Raw genomic sequence first — 16,843 nt, forward strand, 5'->3', positions numbered from 1 at the left:
GCAAGGGCAAAAGTAGAAATGAACAGGGTCTCTCTATACCTTGTACAAGATTATAACTATCAATTGTATGCTTTACTCCTAACACGACATTTTTGCACAAAGTATGCTTTCCTCAGTTGTAATGCTTGGATCTAGAAGCAGAAATCTTATTTCCTGTTCTTTATAAAACCTATAAACTTGATTATCAGAAAGGAGATTAAATATAAGGAACAGCTAAAGAAGTAATAAATACTATTTTTCTTTACCACATGTGTGGGCATATCAATTAGCCCTCATTTGGTTGAATAATGTTTTTAGACTCGCTCAAATTCTTGGCAACCTTATTTCGGCTTCATTTTTAGGTATTTGAGGTGACACCCATTTATCATTCCGATGATCTGTTACTTTTAAGTTGAATTTAATGAGTAAACATCATTAAATAAGGGGACCCTTATTTTATATATATCTGATATTCATTCAAAAAGCTTATTATATATTTATTTGGTGGATTTCAGATTAAAAACTACATAAAAAAAATTTTTTTTGTTCTTTTAATTTGAATAAATCTGCCAAGACGATTACATTTCCCAATGTTAATGCAGATGCTTGGGTTATATGGGAATAAAGAACAAAAGTCATATTATAGGGATACAAATACAAATATAAAAGCAGTCTAGCTTTAGCACATTAATATCATCAAAAAGCCAAGATTCAACTATTATGATTACCATCTTTTAAGAAGCCATAAACTAATTAGTATCATGTTTAAGGGATCATCATTGTTTCACATAATGACGTTTTCAATGAAAATGATTTTCATATTGAAGCTCAGATTTTTTTAACAGTGAAACCATGTTATTAATGTACATTTCTTCTTGTTTTCAATTTAAAAAAGAAGCATACTGTTCATGACATACAGCGGCACGAGGTTCAGAATTTTATTATTGATAGCATCATTTACTTTTTTTATTGCCTTTTGTTTGTACTCTGCTTCAAATAAGATATCAGTGACAAACACAAAAGTTGAAAATGATGTTGACAGCAGCCTATTTAGACAACAAAAAATAACCAAAGATGTTTGTAATACAGCTATTGTCATCAGAAACACAGACCCAAACCACACAAGAGCTCATATCGACTTCTGGAAACGGCTAAGCGACAAGACAATGGATGTATATAGAAAGCGCTGGCAGCGATTTATTACATCTGTTAATGAAGAAAGCAGCGTACCAAATTTTATAGGAAAAGGCATCGTTCTTGTGGCTGGTAACAGAGATACATTTCAGCGCGCGTTGACAACCATAAAGCTTCTAAGACATATGCATCACTGTAATTTGGATATTGAAGTGTGGCACTTATCTGATGAAAAGCCCTCTGCTCTTATGATAAATGAATTGACAGCTCTGGGCGCTACTGCAAGAGATTTATCGTATTCAAATTTGCCCCGACCGATTGAACATAGAAGAGATGCTGACAAACAGTAATAAGAAAAATAGAAAAAATAATATAATACCAGTATATTTACGCATATGTTTCTTAGATTCCAAATTAAAGCTGCAGCAATCATTAATTCAGCATTCAAAGAAGTCTTGTATTTGGACTCTGATAATATTCCTGCTCGTGATCCAACCTTTTTATTTGACACACCAGAATATAAAAAGACTGGAGCCTTGTTTTGGCCTGACTTTTGGTATTCATAATTTACGCATCTTTTTATATTCTTTCCCATACATATCTACATTTTAAAATAGGAAAACACATGGAGAGAATAAAATCTTTGAGATTTTACAAATATCTTGTAATGATGAATGGGAACAGGAGGTACATATATATATATATATATATATATATATATATGAATATTAATATAATCTTACAGTCTGGACAAATGGTCATCAATAAAGAAAAATCATGGCTACCTCTTCAATTGGCTTGGTATATGCAGGATCAATATGAAATATATTTTCAATTTTTAAATGGGGATAAAGATACATTTAAATATGCTTGGCAAGCATTAAGTGCACCATATCATATGGTTGAAACATTTCTTGGTATGGCAGGTACAATGGTAGGTGACCGTTTTTGTGGACATACTATGATTCAATACTATCCATCAATTACAGAAGATTATCTACTTTTTGTTCACGCAAACTTGCTTAAAATAACAGATAAACAAAATTTTATAAAGCCAAGCCCCGGAATGCCCAACAATATTGAGCATCCTTGGGACCTAGTAAAACGCTCTACATTTTCACATTCAAACACATGGATTAAGCCAGAATTCTATGTTTCTGGAAACGGACAAGCATGTATGGACTTTACTCATCGTGAAGGTGAACCGGATGCAATTACGGAAAGTTTTGATAGAATCTTGCCAGAATTACAAAACAACTATTTTAAATTTGGTGGTATCGGTGGAGAAACAAGGCAATAAAATGAATATTTATTAATTAGTATTTGAAGCGTTTATAAATCGTTTTTTAATACAATATTAAATGACTAATTTGCTTGATATTCATAAGCACATGTTTTTGTTTATAGTTGTAATCCATACTAAAAGGTTATTGTTACGCCTTCTATAAACAAAAAGAGCTAAAAAATTCGAAGTCCAAGAGTACGTTGCAGAACAACAATTGGTCGTAGTTAGCATTGACAAATATAAGTCTAGATACAAGGCTTCAATTAAAACAAAATAAAGTATAAGTTTATTTAAATAAGATCATACAATCAAGTCCAATTAAACATATTCTTTTAGAATATATATTGTATTAATGAGAGTTCTTTGATAAGAAAAAAAGCATCAACTAAAGTAACAAAATCTTTTCTTTTTGTCAGAAATTCAATCCAACGTCAGGAATATTTCTAATCTTTCACATAACTGAAATAATGCGTAAAATAACGTTATTCAAATCAGTGAGGAATTCCCAGAATAAAAGATAATCTATGACAGATATACAAAAGAACAAATGAAAAGTTTCTATAATCATAATTAGAGATAACGCTTGATAAAGTACCTGAAGATTAAAAGAACGCTTACAATAGAAGATATCAAGCCACTCACTCAATAAGTTATAAATACCTGCCTTCAATTAGAATAATTTTTACTTTAGAATTTAAACTAAAATAAAGATCAGTCTCAAAAAGTACACAGACTGTTTTTTGTTCTTTGTTTTTATTTTTCTTAATTACTGTTATATCCACACAACTAATAAAGTGAACATTCATGGATAAACTTGGATACTACGGAATTATAGTCTAACCAGATCTCTATTAATCAATGTGAGACTTCTGCAATAGCCAATCTTGCTCTGTTATCCTAATAGCGTTCTAAAGACCATATCGGAACCTGATTATAACAACAGCAGTTCAATCCTATTCTATCATTATCGTTAGATCAATAATTATTTACTTCATTGACTCTTGATTCGTCAAGAAGACAGTGGCTATTGATTATCCACTATCCTTCCTTTATCTTCCATATCATTCTTTTAACCGATCAATTGAAATAGCGGTAAAGGCACAGATATTCAAAAAGTATAAATACCTTCAATGTTTTTTTTATTAATAAAGCGATATAATCTTTAGTTTTATAACTATTGTCTTTTTGTAGTTTTTGTCTCATATTTCATACAGTCACACCAAATTAATCTTGGGACAAAAAATAGAAACAAAATTTTGAAAAAATATAGCATGTAATTCCAAGACCAATTCATACCTGTATACTTAAGCTTGGGATTTCAAGTTTTGAGAAAAGAAAGATTCACATGTTTATTTTAAAAATATATTCATAAAATAACTTTCAATATTCTGTTGCGCCGCCTTTAGCTTTGATAACTGCTTCATACCGTCTCTTCATACTTCGAACTAATCGGTCTGCAAACTCATCATCCATTCTTTCCCATTCTTCTCGTAGAGCCGCCTTCAGTTGCTCCAAGTCTTTGACCGACGACCTTTTTGTCTCAATTCGCCTTTCAAGAGCATTCCAAACATGCTCAATGGGGTTCAAATCATGGCTTTCAGCAAGCCAGTATTCAAAACCCTTGATTTGGTGGGCCTCCTTCCACCATCGAGCACAACCACCTATGTGACAGGAAGCACCATCCTCTTGGAAGATAAAATCCCTCTTCTGATGTGCCGTGACATTTGTAAACCAAGGACGAAACCTATTGGCCAAAATATTGATATATATTTCTTGGTCAACGGAAGTGGTATCAATAATTTCTAAAGGTCCGAAACCTCCTCCCCAAAAACATCCCCAAACCGTAGCACCACCTCCACCCCACTTGACTGTGGATATTATATTTCTTTCGTCATAACGCTCTCCTTCCTCCCTGAGCACTCTTTTTCCGCGTTTACTGCCTTTTGTACAAAAGCGCGACTCATCAGACGAAACAACGCTTCTCCATTGGTCTTCGGTCCAATTGAGGTGTTCCTTCGCCCAGCGAAGCCTGCTTTTACGATGCCTTGCAGTCAATCTAGGCTTGTGAGCTGCTCTGTACGATTTGAAGTCAAGTCGATCCACATACGATCGAAGGATTCCTATGCTAACAAAAACATTCAGCTTTGCTAATTCCATATTTATTTCTTTGAGGCAAAAGGATCCTCTCTAATTATCCTGTTCAAGTGCCTTTCAGTTCTTTCATTTATTTTCAATGGACGACCTGTTTTCTTGTGAGGTAAAGGGCTGCCATAGTTATCAATTTTGGTTTTTATATCTTGCATAGTAGACTAGCTCAATCCAACGAGCTCTGCAATCTCTCTAATCGAGTGATGTGTTCTAAAAAGATAAAAAAAACCTCTCATGCTTTACTTTTGTTTCATCTTCAGATATTATTAAAGGTCAGGTGTAGTTTATGGTGATTCGAGCTGACATGTTTTTTTAGTGAATTGCTGGATGAGAAAAAGACAACTTCATTTTGTTATGAGGCTAAAATTATCTTCAATAAATTTCTTGTCCGAAAATTAATTTGGTGTCATTGTAAACCGTTTGTCCAGTAATCCCTTACGTTACAGTTAATACAACTATTTTGATATTTCAAATAATAGCAAGTATTTAAAATGAAGACAGCTCAAAGAAAAGCAATCGACTACAATAAAGACACAATTCGATATTTACATATCATTTTTATTTTATTTATACTTTCAATAGATAATATGTATTTATACAAATAAGTTTATTATAATAATGGTTTTTTCCTAAAATCACTCATTTTCAATAAAATGAAGTATGACCAAGAGCTGTCATTAATATTCAAAGATAAAATTAATGTTTTATGCATGCTTTTGACAATAAATAATTAATTGTTTTATGACTTCAATATTGGTACAAAGGTGAACTGTTGAAGTGTAAATCTTTTGATTCTTTTATGTACACCCTTGGTAATTTGATTAGTGTGTTTGTCTTAAAGTTGTCACACAAATTTGATACATTTTCATGACCTTTTAATCTTCTTGTTTTTATCTTCATGTTTTCAATGTGAGAGTCTTTTAACTCTTCAATTGCTTTACATGATTCCATAATTGATGTCTGAAAATATTAGTCGTAAAAAGTAATACAGATTTATCAAAATACACTTACTCTTAGCTGCCAGAAATTATCGATTAATTGCCGTAATTGCTCTTCTGAAGTGTTGGCGTTTGTTGGTACGACCACTGACCCAATACAAGTAGATAGATAAATTTCCTCAGCTGGCATAGATACTCTCCATATTCTGATTTTCGTAGCTAAAGTGTCGACGAAAATTTTGATAAGCATGTTTAAGTTTTAGATTTAAAAAAAGATACATACGAGTTGCTTGTATAAAAAAAACTCCAATTTTTTTGAACAAACTAAAATCACCATAAAAGAACTCACGACCAATAGTGTGAAGCATAGCCACAAGACCAAAGCCAGATTTTATATTATCATTTGTTTCCTTTTGATCATTTGTAATGAGTAATGGACCTGTAGTCTCTAATATACCCATTTCCAAGTGATTTTTTGTATTTTTTATAATGCCGTCGGCATTGTAGTAATGGCTATTGTCGTTTTTTAATAATTTCAATTCTTTTGACATCGCCTCCAGCTTTATTTCTCCTACGGAAAATTTAGTGTTGGATATGGTTTTGCACAATGATTGGAGAATTGGCCATAAGATTAGGTGGTTGTAGCTAATTTCTAACTTGTAAGCATCGCTGTCTTCAACAAACAAGCCTTCAGCACTACAATTAAAGAAGTTAGATGGATGTTATGGTGATCAAACAGTGATTATGACTTACAATAATGAAACCACTTTAAGGAAGAAACGTTTAATTATGTTCTTCGAAAAAAAAGCTGGTTCCACAGCTTTGACTAAAGTTTCTTCTACTAATGATTCTTCTCCAACAGCCTATAATAAATTGAATACTATGAATATAGCTACTATAATGTCCTAGTTGATATCTTTATTTACAATAATATCAAAAATATTGTTATAGAATTCAGCGTCCTCATAAAGAGGGCTGATGTCCTTTTTTTGGCTTGCAAGAGTCATTTCTATCAAATCTTTGGGATAATACTTGGATGTGTTTTTGGACTTTATACGCTTGTCCACCTGTATAAAATTCAAATGATCCAAGCTATATAAAGAGTTATTACATAAATTCTATATCTGGAATATAATTTTATCAGTTTTAATGATAAATACCTATATTGATTGATGTTGTCTTCTTTCATCAATTCCAGTACTTTTGTCCATACTTCCCAAATGTTCACATCTACATCTTCAATTACTACAATTTTTTCTTCTTCTTCTGCGATTCCCTATACAAAAAAATTAAATATGTATCTATACTGTAAGTCCATCGATTACTAACACTGCTAAAATCCCAACAAGGCTCTTTTCCTTCTTCTTCATTATCTTCTCCTTCTAAGCACAATTTGTTCTCATTTGTATCTTCTTTTACTTTTCTTTTCTTTGATCCTTGGAGTTTCTCTGAACCATGAGCTTCCATTATGGACGTCGTACAATAATTCACGTTGTGGAAGTTGTTGCTGACAACAGTTTGTTCTTTGTTTTTGTTCTTTTTTTTTTTTTTACTTTAGTAAATTATGTATTGGATGTATATAGTTGCTTATACCTTGTAATCGTTGATATTTAATAATTTTGTAACGTATTTCTTAACCTCTTCGTTTCTCAATTTGGTTTTAATCTCATTCATGATTTGACAGTATTGACTAAAGATCTTATTTGCACCTAAAGGGCTACCGGATTTGTCAGTTCCAAGGCGAAATTGTAAACAATCTTCAAATTTCCAGTTTGATAGAGTATTGTCCTTAAAGAATTGAAACTCTGTTTTCTCTGGTAATGGAATTTTTGCGTTCAGGTTAAGCATTTTGTTTAGGACAACAAAGGGGACAAAACTTGCTTCTGTATTTTTTTTCAGAGAGTAATGCATTTTGTTTGAAAAATAAAAATGGATAAATTCAAACCTACGGAATTTGGCGTTTAAATATAAATGTCGAAACCTCAAAAATGACTGGCCCACAACCTGCTGCTAACACGATGACATCTCACTTGGAAGCTATATTCTCAGGTGATCAACAATGCAATAATGCTACTTTACCTAATTTATCTTTTACAATTGATTGCCCTATCATCACTGACGACATAGTTTCTGCGATTCGCTCCTTGCCTGTCAAAAAGGTCCCCGGTGTAGATCATCTGCTTATCGAAATGTTACAGCCTATACAGCTCCTACTAACGCCGATCCTTCTCGTACTATTTCAAATGTGTTGGTCCTGGTCTTATGTTCCACAGTCATGGCGTATTGCCCAGATCGTCCCTATACACAAGAAAGGTTTACCATCTGAACTAGACAATTTCCGCCCTATTAGCCTGACAACCATCTTTAGGAAAATTCCGGAACGCCATATACAAGAAAATCTATGAGAATACTTTAAAGTCAATCAAGCAAAGTGGAAGAAACAAAACCTTTACCGTTCTCTATTTTAGTAAGTATCAGTCAGCAGATATTGATTCGGCGCATTCTGAAGCGACAGCAAAAAGTTTTTTTTTGTCGTAGGTTGATGATTACAAGAAGCCATCTGCAATGAGACGAAGATAATACCCGATGCGATCTTGATTGACAACTTTATGACTAGAAAGTGACCTGATATGATGGGTTTCTTCATCATATTCAAGATTAAAGCCTTTTAAAGCAAGAAGATACTAATTTGCTACGTTTTGGAACTGTTTAGATTTGATGAATCGTTTTGCTATAGCTGCGTAAACATCGTCAGAGCTCATGTCAATTTTAAAAAAATATAGTGTAGAAATTTTAATAGGGTCCAAGTTAATAGGAATCATAAAGTGAAATCCTCACAAAAGGTATTAAATACTTAGCTCCGATCTATTAAAATTAATCCAATACCCCTCTACCGTTGGGTTTGTTCTAACGGTCCTGTAAACTTTCTACTAAATCTTAAAAACTTATCTTCTATTAAAATTTCCTATTAAATTTGAAAGTCCTGTAAATAAGGCGATAGTTTACAGGAAAATGTTAGGATCGTTGATTTGCGTTAGAACATCCTCCATAAGGTCGAGCACTTTTATTCCTTGTTCTTCATGAGCATTTTCCTGTTCAGCTTCATAAAGGAAAGTATTTTTCATTGCCAAGTTTCGAAACAAAAAGTGAAAAAAAAGGGCCTCATTTTTAAATCTTAAGTGTGTGCATAATTTTTCTGACCAATTTGATTTAACCTAACTGTGACACTTCCCTTTACTCAAAAGGACAGATCTTCTTGGCAAATGAACAAACAGATTTTACTTTGGGACAATTATCTTTGTTTAAACGTTAAATTTTATTAAAGGTCCAATTGAGCGCTAAAAAATAAAACAAACAAGTGTCCGCGTGGACCAGATCAATTCGTTTGGAGGTTTGATGTTTAGAAAAAAAAAACCCCCCTTCAGGCTCAAGGGTAAAAAATGAGAAAGGAAAGTAGGATACATAGAGAGGCATACGAAGTTAGTTGAATTGTCTTAGTCAATCAATTAGTTCTTGACCATGAGGTGTCTTGCATGGGATGGTTGTATAGTGTTGTAGTTGATCTAATTCATGGAGGATAGAACATATAACGGGGCCATCGACAGGTCCAGGACAAAGCAATACTAGAGGGGACAAATGTGCGTGTCGGAAGCATATTCAAAAGGAAAGATATATGGTCAGCTATTGTTTCAGGCATACAGAGACGGCGATGCATATTTAGGTAGCTGATGACGTGACGTCTTGACAGGTTGTTGTTGGGATGTCGAGGGTAGGGTTTGGGAGCTCCACCTGGCAACCAACCAAGGTGCCATCGTATACATCGACTTCTTTCTTCATGAGTCATTGGCAGCCACAAGATAGGGTCGAGGGTGATTGTTGGTCGACAGCTGGATAGTAGTCTGGAGTTCTTACCTTGGTGATGTATCCATCATTCATAACTCGATATGAAAATAGTATTAATAAGCTACATGCAAAATATATCCAATAGATAGACTACAGGTTAATTCGGATAATCTTCATTAAGGATAAGATGCTGCGTAATTGCACGGTTAAATTACATTAAATCCAGGAACTAAATCACAGTCAGCCACAGTCAATTATATACGAGCATTCGATGACAAATATAACAATAGAAGGACACGTAACCCTTATCTATTTGTCATCAGCTAGACCATACTCATTAATTATTAATCCATGACATGAAATATTATCCGTGTATGAAAAGTATAAATAGAGTACAATTTTCTTATTAAATAAAACAATCTCTTTATCGAGTCTCGTCCTCTCTTGTTCCTTTTATTCTCTTGGATAAATCACTTGGATCTGTTTTTCAAGGTTAGAGTGAAGAAATTTCTTTTTTATTGCTCTAAAGCCTCGGGTATCTAAGTCGGCTATTGTCGGCGGCATCAATTTCCACAGAGCAGTTTTTGATAGTTTATACCATTGATGACCTCTGGTGTACTGTATATGTGGCATTAAGCGATACAGCAGTGTGTCCTCAGGTAAAGATAATGAACGAAAGAGGAATTGGGCTTGCAGGATAGCTACTCTTTCTCTCATTGTGGGTAACTTAGCCAAATGGAGCATCACCTTGGTGGAAGTTTTTCTAGACTCGCCGTAGATCTTACATATGCATTTGTCTTGTGCCTCTTCTAAAGATTTCAGCTGAGTATGATTGAAACAGTTGATAACTATGCCATATTCCATTTGTGGCCGAACTATTTGAGCATAAAATCAGGAGCATAGGAGCTTGGAGAATCCAGATGGGTTTACTCCAATAGAAGATAGGACATTCATCGTAGACATGGCTTTGAAAATATTGCTTTGTACAAGCTTCTCCGGATCAAGGTGGCCGCCTGGTTTGAAGGGTATTCCTAGGTAAGTAAAAGTTGTCGCTTGCGGTAGAACTTGGTCATAGATAGCATATTCTATTGTCTGTGGTTGATTATCCAAAATGACACATTTTGAAGGACTCCACCGGTATCCCATTTGTATACTATGTTCTTCGCATTCTCGTAGTATATCAGCCATTGTTGATCTGTTGGCTATCAAAACCACATCGTCCGCGTAAAGTAAGCAATTCAAGAGTGGTGCTAAATATAATGAGGGTGTATCATCCTCTATAGCTTGATGGCGTAGGTATACCGGAAGTTGATTTATATATACCGAGTAAAGGTAGGGCGAGAGGATGGATCCTTGGAGTACTCTAGTCTTTGGATGGAAACGCCTAGAAGTTGCATTTGAGAGGAGCACTTCTATCTGGACTTCATCAAACAAGTTGCGTAGAAGACCTAGGAGTGGAGGCGATACATAAGGCTGTAAGACCTTCCATATATAGTTCCTGTCGACAGTATCATAGGCGGATTTTATATCCAGAAAGGCTAGTACGGGCTTGGTATGATAATGTGAACGCAGTATATGGCAGATTTCTGCAAGGCAAAGAGCTTGATCTACCGCACCACGGGATTCTCTGAAACCGCCTTGTGTAATGTCAAGTGGGTATCCGTTAGTTTGCAAGCTATATTGTATGCAACGTTTCAAGGTCTTTCTAAAGATAGAAATTAGACTGATAGGTCGGTAATTACTCGGTTCGTCAGTGGAGCCTTATTTATATATCGGGACAACTTGAGCAACACTCCAAAATTGTCGAGTGTAAGACCACATCCAGCATAAACGGAAGAGCGAAAGAAGGATCGATATTAGTAGAGGTTGTATAGATCGTAGCATTTCATTCCGGAGGTGATCTACGCTAGGTGCTTTCTTCGTTGGTAAGTTTTCCAATGGTTGTTGTATAGCGGTAAAAATAATTCAGAAAAACGTAGAAACCAAAATAAAGAAACAGTTTGAGTACTTTTTGAAATTGAGATATATTTCAGTTTAAGTTAAAGTAAAAATTATTCTAATTGAGGGCAGGTATTTCTATCTTATTGAGTGAGTGGCTTGATATCTTCTATAGTGATCGTTCTTCTAATCTTCAGGTACTTTATCAAGTGTCATCTCTAATTACGATTATGAAAACTTTTCATTTGTTCTTTTGTATGTCTGTCATAGATCATCTTTTATTCTGAGCATTCCTCACTGATTTGAATAACGTTATTTTACGCGTTATTTCAATTATGTGAAAGATTAGCAGTATTCCTGACATTGGATTGGATTTGGTTATTTTAGTTGATACATCTTCTTATCAAAGAACTCTCATGAATACAATACATATTCTACAAGAATATGTTTAATTGGAATTGATTGTATGGTCTTATTTAAATAAACTTATATTTTATTTTAATTATGATCTTGTATTAAGACTTATATTTATTACTGTCAACTACAATCAGTTAATGTTATACAACATCTATAATTAATTCTGACAAAAAGGTTAAAAAAAGGGATGGAAAAAGATGAAAAAAATATTGTAAGTAAACTCAAGGCACAGAAAGTCAAAATATAATAATGAGGCTTTGCCTAAGAATATAACAGAAAAAAAAAAAAAAAAAAAGAAAAAACGAGTTTTAATTTCACAATGGAGGTTTTCGTTTTAAACATCAGTTTTTTTTTCCTTTTTAGTATGCTCATCTTTGGCGTAAAAAAACAAAAGTTGATTTTTTATATATGATAGCTTCTTTTAAAGTTATAAACCAATTACATATATGATTCTTATGCTTATACTACATTTTCAGTACAGAATCTATGCTTTTGAGTGATTTACACTATGTGGAAAAATTATTCGCGCATTTTATAAAAAAAAATTGGCACATTTTCTAACCAAATTTGACGACTGTCTTAATCGTAGGTCTATTTAATAAACTTGCGCATTTCGCGTATAAGTAATGTGTGAATTCTTTAAAAAAAGTGCGCTAAATTGATTTTGTTTGGTGTGTGATTCTTTATTTAAAAAGTACGCTAATTTTTTTTTATAAAATGCGCGAATAATTTTTCCACATAGTGTATTAAGTTTTGAAAAATAGCGGTCTTGAAATTCGAGTAACATTTGGCATTATTTGTAGTGGCTGACTGAGTCTGACGTCCATGTACTGTATTCACTGTGATACAGTATTTAAATTCCATATATTGCGTCATACTTTTGTACATTCTGAAAAATAAATTATAGAATATCATTTTTTGCTTCTTTGCCTTACAATGATCATGACTAGGATTTACATTAATTTGTTTATCGACGAACCGGTTAGCCTACCAAGGAACTTTGGAAGGTAGGACTTAGCCCGTCTGCTTAATCCTTTGAACTTGGACTCTTTCCAGAGTCGACAGTAGTCCTTCAGTTTTACTGATCGGCGGTTATTGGAATTAATATTGTCATTGTTCTGGCTTTCATCAGATGAGTAGCAAACCATGACTAGGATTTACATTAATTTGTTTATCGACGAACCGGTTAGCCTACCAAGGAACTTTGGAAGGTAGGACTTAGCCCGTCTGCTTAATCCTTTGAACTTGGACTCTTTCCAGAGTCGACAGTAGTCCTTCAGTTTTACTGATCGGCGGTTATTGGAATTAATATTGTTTACTATGGAAATCTGATGAGTTTTTATTCGTTTTAATTTTAGGAGATAAAGAAGCCTTCTCTCTATATCTATTCATAAAGATTGAAATAACTACGTAAAATTTTTTTTATATTATTTCTATTTTTGAACTTGGAGATGGCTTTGCTTTGTTTGGTTTCAAGTAATATTTTACACTCTAATTAATTATATAATCACACCGAATAAATTTTAGGAAGCAAAGTTTTTAAAAAATATGGCATGTAATTTCAAGTCTGATTAATACATCGGAACTTAAGCTTGGGATTTCAAATTTTGAGAAAAGAGAGGTTCAGATGCTTATTTCAAAATTATGTCCATAAAATAATTTTCAGCATTCTGTTGCGCCGCTTTTAGCTTTAGTAATTGTCTCATATTGCTTTTTCATGCTTCGAACTAGTCGGTCGGCAAACTCATCATCCATTCTTTCCCATTCTTCTCGTAGAGCCACCTTCAAGTGCTCCAAGTCTTTGACCGACGACCTTTTTCTCTCAATTTGTCTTTCAAGAGCATTCCAAACATGTTCAATGGGGTTCAAATCAGGGCTTTGAGCAGGCCAGTACTCAAACCCCCTGATTGGGTAGGTTTCCTTCCACCATCGAGCACAACCACCTATGTGACAGGAAGCACCATCCTCTTGGAAGATAAAATCCCTCTTCTGATGTGCCGTGACATTTGTAAACCAAGGACGAAACCTATTGGCCAAAATATTGATATATATTTCTTGGTCAACGGAAGTGGTATCAATAATTTCTAAAGGTCCGAAACCTCCTCCCCAAAAACATCCCCAAACCGTAGCACCACCTCCACCCCACTTGACTGTGGATATTATATTTCTTTCGTCATAACGCTCTCCTTCCTCCCTGAGCACTCTTTTTCCGCGTTTACTGCCTTTTGTACAAAAGCGCGACTCATCAGACGAAACAACGCTTCTCCATTGGTCTTCGGTCCAATTGAGGTGTTCCTTCGCCCAGCGAAGCCTGCTTTTACGATGCCTTGCAGTCAATCTAGGCTTGTGAGCTGCTCTGTACGATTTGAAGTCAAGTCGATCCACATACGATCGAAGGATTCCTATGCTAACAAAAACATTCAGCTTTGCTAATTCCATATTTATTTCTTTGAGGCAAAAGGATCCTCTCTAATTATCCTGTTCAAGTGCCTTTCAGTTCTTTCATTTATTTTCAATGGACGACCTGTTTTCTTGTGAGGTAAAGGGCTGCCATAGTTATCAATTTTGGTTTTTATATCTTGCATAGTAGACTAGCTCAATCCAACGAGCTCTGCAATCTCTCTAATCGAGTGATGTGTTCTAAAAAGATAAAAAAAACCTCTCATGCTTTACTTTTGTTTCATCTTCAGATATTATTAAAGGTCAGGTGTAGTTTATGGTGATTCGAGCTGACATGTTTTTTTAGTGAATTGCTGGATGAGAAAAAGACAACTTCATTTTGTTATGAGGCTAAAATTATCTTCAATAAATTTCTTGTCCGAAAATTAATTTGGTGTCATTGTAAACCGTTTGTCCAGTAATCCCTTACGTTACAGTTAATACAACTATTTTGATATTTCAAATAATAGCAAGTATTTAAAATGAAGACAGCTCAAAGAAAAGCAATCGACTACAATAAAGACACAATTCGATATTTACATATCATTTTTATTTTATTTATACTTTCAATAGATAATATGTATTTATACAAATAAGTTTATTATAATAATGGTTTTTTCCTAAAATCACTCATTTTCAATAAAATGAAGTATGACCAAGAGCTGTCATTAATATTCAAAGATAAAATTAATGTTTTATGCATGCTTTTGACAATAAATAATTAATTGTTTTATGACTTCAATATTGGTACAAAGGTGAACTGTTGAAGTGTAAATCTTTTGATTCTTTTATGTACACCCTTGGTAATTTGATTAGTGTGTTTGTCTTAAAGTTGTCACACAAATTTGATACATTTTCATGACCTTTTAATCTTCTTGTTTTTATCTTCATGTTTTCAATATGAGAGTCTTTTAACTCTTCAATTGCTTTACATGATTCCATAATTGATGTCTGAAAATATTAGTCGTAAAAAGTAATACAGATTTATCAAAATACACTTACTCTTAGCTGCCAGAAATTATCGATTAATTGCCGTAATTGCTCTTCTGAAGTGTTGGCGTTTGTTGGTACGACCACTGACCCAATACAAGTAGATAGATAAATTTCCTCAGCTGGCATAGATACTCTCCATATTCTGATTTTCGTAGCTAAAGTGTCGACGAAAATTTTGATAAGCATGTTTAAGTTTTAGATTTAAAAAAAGATACATACGAGTTGCTTGTATAAAAAAAACTCCAATTTTTTTGAACAAACTAAAATCACCATAAAAGAACTCACGACCAATAGTGTGAAGCATAGCCACAAGACCAAAGCCAGATTTTATATTATCATTTGTTTCCTTTTGATCATTTGTAATGAGTAATGGACCTGTAGTCTCTAATATACCCATTTCCAAGTGATTTTTTGTATTTTTTATAATGCCGTCGGCATTGTAGTAATGGCTATTGTCGTTTTTTAATAATTTCAATTCTTTTGACATCGCCTCCAGCTTTATTTCTCCTACGGAAAATTTAGTGTTGGATATGGTTTTGCACAATGATTGGAGAATTGGCCATAAGATTAGGTGGTTGTAGCTAATTTCTAACTTGTAAGCATCGCTGTCTTCAACAAACAAGCCTTCAGCACTACAATTAAAGAAGTTAGATGGATGTTATGGTGATCAAACAGTGATTATGACTTACAATAATGAAACCACTTTAAGGAAGAAACGTTTAATTATGTTCTTCGAAAAAAAAGCTGGTTCCACAGCTTTGACTAAAGTTTCTTCTACTAATGATTCTTCTCCAACAGCCTATAATAAATTGAATACTATGAATATAGCTACTATAATGTCCTAGTTGATATCTTTATTTACAATAATATCAAAAATATTGTTATAGAATTCAGCGTCCTCATAAAGAGGGCTGATGTCCTTTTTTTGGCTTGCAAGAGTCATTTCTATCAAATCTTTGGGATAATACTTGGATGTGTTTTTGGACTTTATACGCTTGTCCACCTGTATAAAATTCAAATGTTCCAAGCTACATAAAGAGTTATTACATAGACCCTATATCTGAAAGATAATCTTATCAGTTTTAGTGATAAATACCTATATTGATTGATGTTCTCTTCTTTCATCAATTCCAGTACTTTTGTCCATACTTCCCAGATGTTCACATCTACATCTTCAATTACTACAACTTCTTCTTCTTCTTCTTCTTCTTCGGTTCCCTATAAAAAGTTAAATATGTATCTTTATACTGTAATACTATCGATTACTAACACTGCCGAAATTCCAACAAGGTTCTTTTCCTTCTTCTTCATTATCTTCTCCTTCTAAGCACAATTTGTTCTCATTTGTATCTTCTTTTACTTTTCTTTTCTTTGATCCTTGGAGTTTCTCTGAGCCATGAGCTTCCATTATGGACGTCGTACAGTAATTCACATTGTGGAAGCTGTTGTTAACAACAATTTGTTCTTTGTTTTTGTTCTTTTTTTTTTTTTTTTTTACTTTAGTATATTATGTAATGAATGTATATAATTGCTTATACCTTATAATCGTTACTATTTAATAATTTTGTAACGTATTTCTTAACCTCTTCGTTTCTCAATTTGGTTTTAATCTCATTCATGATTTGACAGTATTGACTAAAGATCTTATTTGCACCTAAAGAGCTACCGGATTTGTCAGTTCCAAGGCGAAATTGTAAATAATCCTCAAATTTCCAGTTTGATAGAGTAT

At 33.6% G+C, this 16,843-nt stretch overlaps 10 protein-coding genes across 10 annotated transcripts; 2 read left to right on the top strand and 8 right to left on the bottom strand.

Annotated features, from left to right (window-relative positions):
- Positions 1–1,298: 1,298 nt before the first annotated feature.
- Positions 1,299–2,413, top strand: RO3G_04103 (uncharacterized protein; the record flags this gene model as incomplete). The annotated part of the gene is made up of 5 exons (XM_067658693.1): positions 1,299–1,459; positions 1,520–1,669; positions 1,731–1,800; positions 1,859–2,047; positions 2,168–2,413. The coding sequence occupies 5 exons, from the start codon at positions 1,299–1,301 to the stop codon at positions 2,411–2,413; spliced, it is 816 nt and encodes a 271-aa protein (XP_067514794.1).
- A 1,365-nt stretch (positions 2,414–3,778) lies between these two features.
- Positions 3,779–4,555, bottom strand: RO3G_04104 (uncharacterized protein; the record flags this gene model as incomplete). Its single annotated transcript, XM_067658694.1, has 1 exon — positions 3,779–4,555. The coding sequence occupies one exon, from the start codon at positions 4,553–4,555 to the stop codon at positions 3,779–3,781; it is 777 nt and encodes a 258-aa protein (XP_067514795.1).
- A 626-nt stretch (positions 4,556–5,181) lies between these two features.
- RO3G_04105 (uncharacterized protein) lies at positions 5,182–5,734 on the bottom strand (the record flags this gene model as incomplete). The annotated part of the gene is made up of 3 exons (XM_067658695.1): positions 5,182–5,217; positions 5,408–5,506; positions 5,558–5,734. The coding sequence occupies 3 exons, from the start codon at positions 5,732–5,734 to the stop codon at positions 5,182–5,184; spliced, it is 312 nt and encodes a 103-aa protein (XP_067514796.1).
- Positions 5,735–6,174: 440 nt separating this feature from the next.
- RO3G_04106 (uncharacterized protein) lies at positions 6,175–6,951 on the bottom strand (the record flags this gene model as incomplete). Its single annotated transcript, XM_067658696.1, has 5 exons — positions 6,175–6,180; positions 6,327–6,347; positions 6,411–6,576; positions 6,645–6,760; positions 6,904–6,951. The coding sequence occupies 5 exons, from the start codon at positions 6,949–6,951 to the stop codon at positions 6,175–6,177; spliced, it is 357 nt and encodes a 118-aa protein (XP_067514797.1).
- Positions 6,952–7,472: 521 nt separating this feature from the next.
- Positions 7,473–7,889, top strand: RO3G_04107 (uncharacterized protein; the record flags this gene model as incomplete). The annotated part of the gene is made up of 1 exon (XM_067658697.1): positions 7,473–7,889. The coding sequence occupies one exon, from the start codon at positions 7,473–7,475 to the stop codon at positions 7,887–7,889; it is 417 nt and encodes a 138-aa protein (XP_067514798.1).
- Positions 7,890–10,218: 2,329 nt separating this feature from the next.
- On the bottom strand, positions 10,219–10,515 carry RO3G_04108 (uncharacterized protein; the record flags this gene model as incomplete). Its single annotated transcript, XM_067658698.1, has 2 exons — positions 10,219–10,358; positions 10,482–10,515. 2 exons carry the CDS (start codon positions 10,513–10,515, stop codon positions 10,219–10,221), a joined length of 174 nt encoding a protein of 57 aa, XP_067514799.1.
- Positions 10,516–12,635: 2,120 nt separating this feature from the next.
- RO3G_04109 (uncharacterized protein) lies at positions 12,636–13,074 on the bottom strand (the record flags this gene model as incomplete). The annotated part of the gene is made up of 3 exons (XM_067658699.1): positions 12,636–12,804; positions 12,844–12,967; positions 13,002–13,074. 3 exons carry the CDS (start codon positions 13,072–13,074, stop codon positions 12,636–12,638), a joined length of 366 nt encoding a protein of 121 aa, XP_067514800.1.
- Positions 13,075–13,344: 270 nt separating this feature from the next.
- Positions 13,345–14,121, bottom strand: RO3G_04110 (uncharacterized protein; the record flags this gene model as incomplete). The annotated part of the gene is made up of 1 exon (XM_067658700.1): positions 13,345–14,121. The coding sequence occupies one exon, from the start codon at positions 14,119–14,121 to the stop codon at positions 13,345–13,347; it is 777 nt and encodes a 258-aa protein (XP_067514801.1).
- Positions 14,122–14,747: 626 nt separating this feature from the next.
- RO3G_04111 (uncharacterized protein) lies at positions 14,748–15,300 on the bottom strand (the record flags this gene model as incomplete). The annotated part of the gene is made up of 3 exons (XM_067658701.1): positions 14,748–14,783; positions 14,974–15,072; positions 15,124–15,300. 3 exons carry the CDS (start codon positions 15,298–15,300, stop codon positions 14,748–14,750), a joined length of 312 nt encoding a protein of 103 aa, XP_067514802.1.
- A 440-nt stretch (positions 15,301–15,740) lies between these two features.
- Positions 15,741–16,522, bottom strand: RO3G_04112 (uncharacterized protein; the record flags this gene model as incomplete). Its single annotated transcript, XM_067658702.1, has 5 exons — positions 15,741–15,746; positions 15,893–15,913; positions 15,977–16,142; positions 16,211–16,332; positions 16,475–16,522. The coding sequence occupies 5 exons, from the start codon at positions 16,520–16,522 to the stop codon at positions 15,741–15,743; spliced, it is 363 nt and encodes a 120-aa protein (XP_067514803.1).
- Between the last annotated feature and the right edge of the window lie 321 nt (positions 16,523–16,843).

This window comes from Rhizopus delemar, genomic scaffold, assembly GCF_000149305.1.
Source record: "Rhizopus delemar RA 99-880 supercont3.2 genomic scaffold, whole genome shotgun sequence".
Lineage (NCBI taxonomy): Eukaryota > Fungi > Mucoromycota > Mucoromycetes > Mucorales > Rhizopodaceae > Rhizopus > Rhizopus delemar.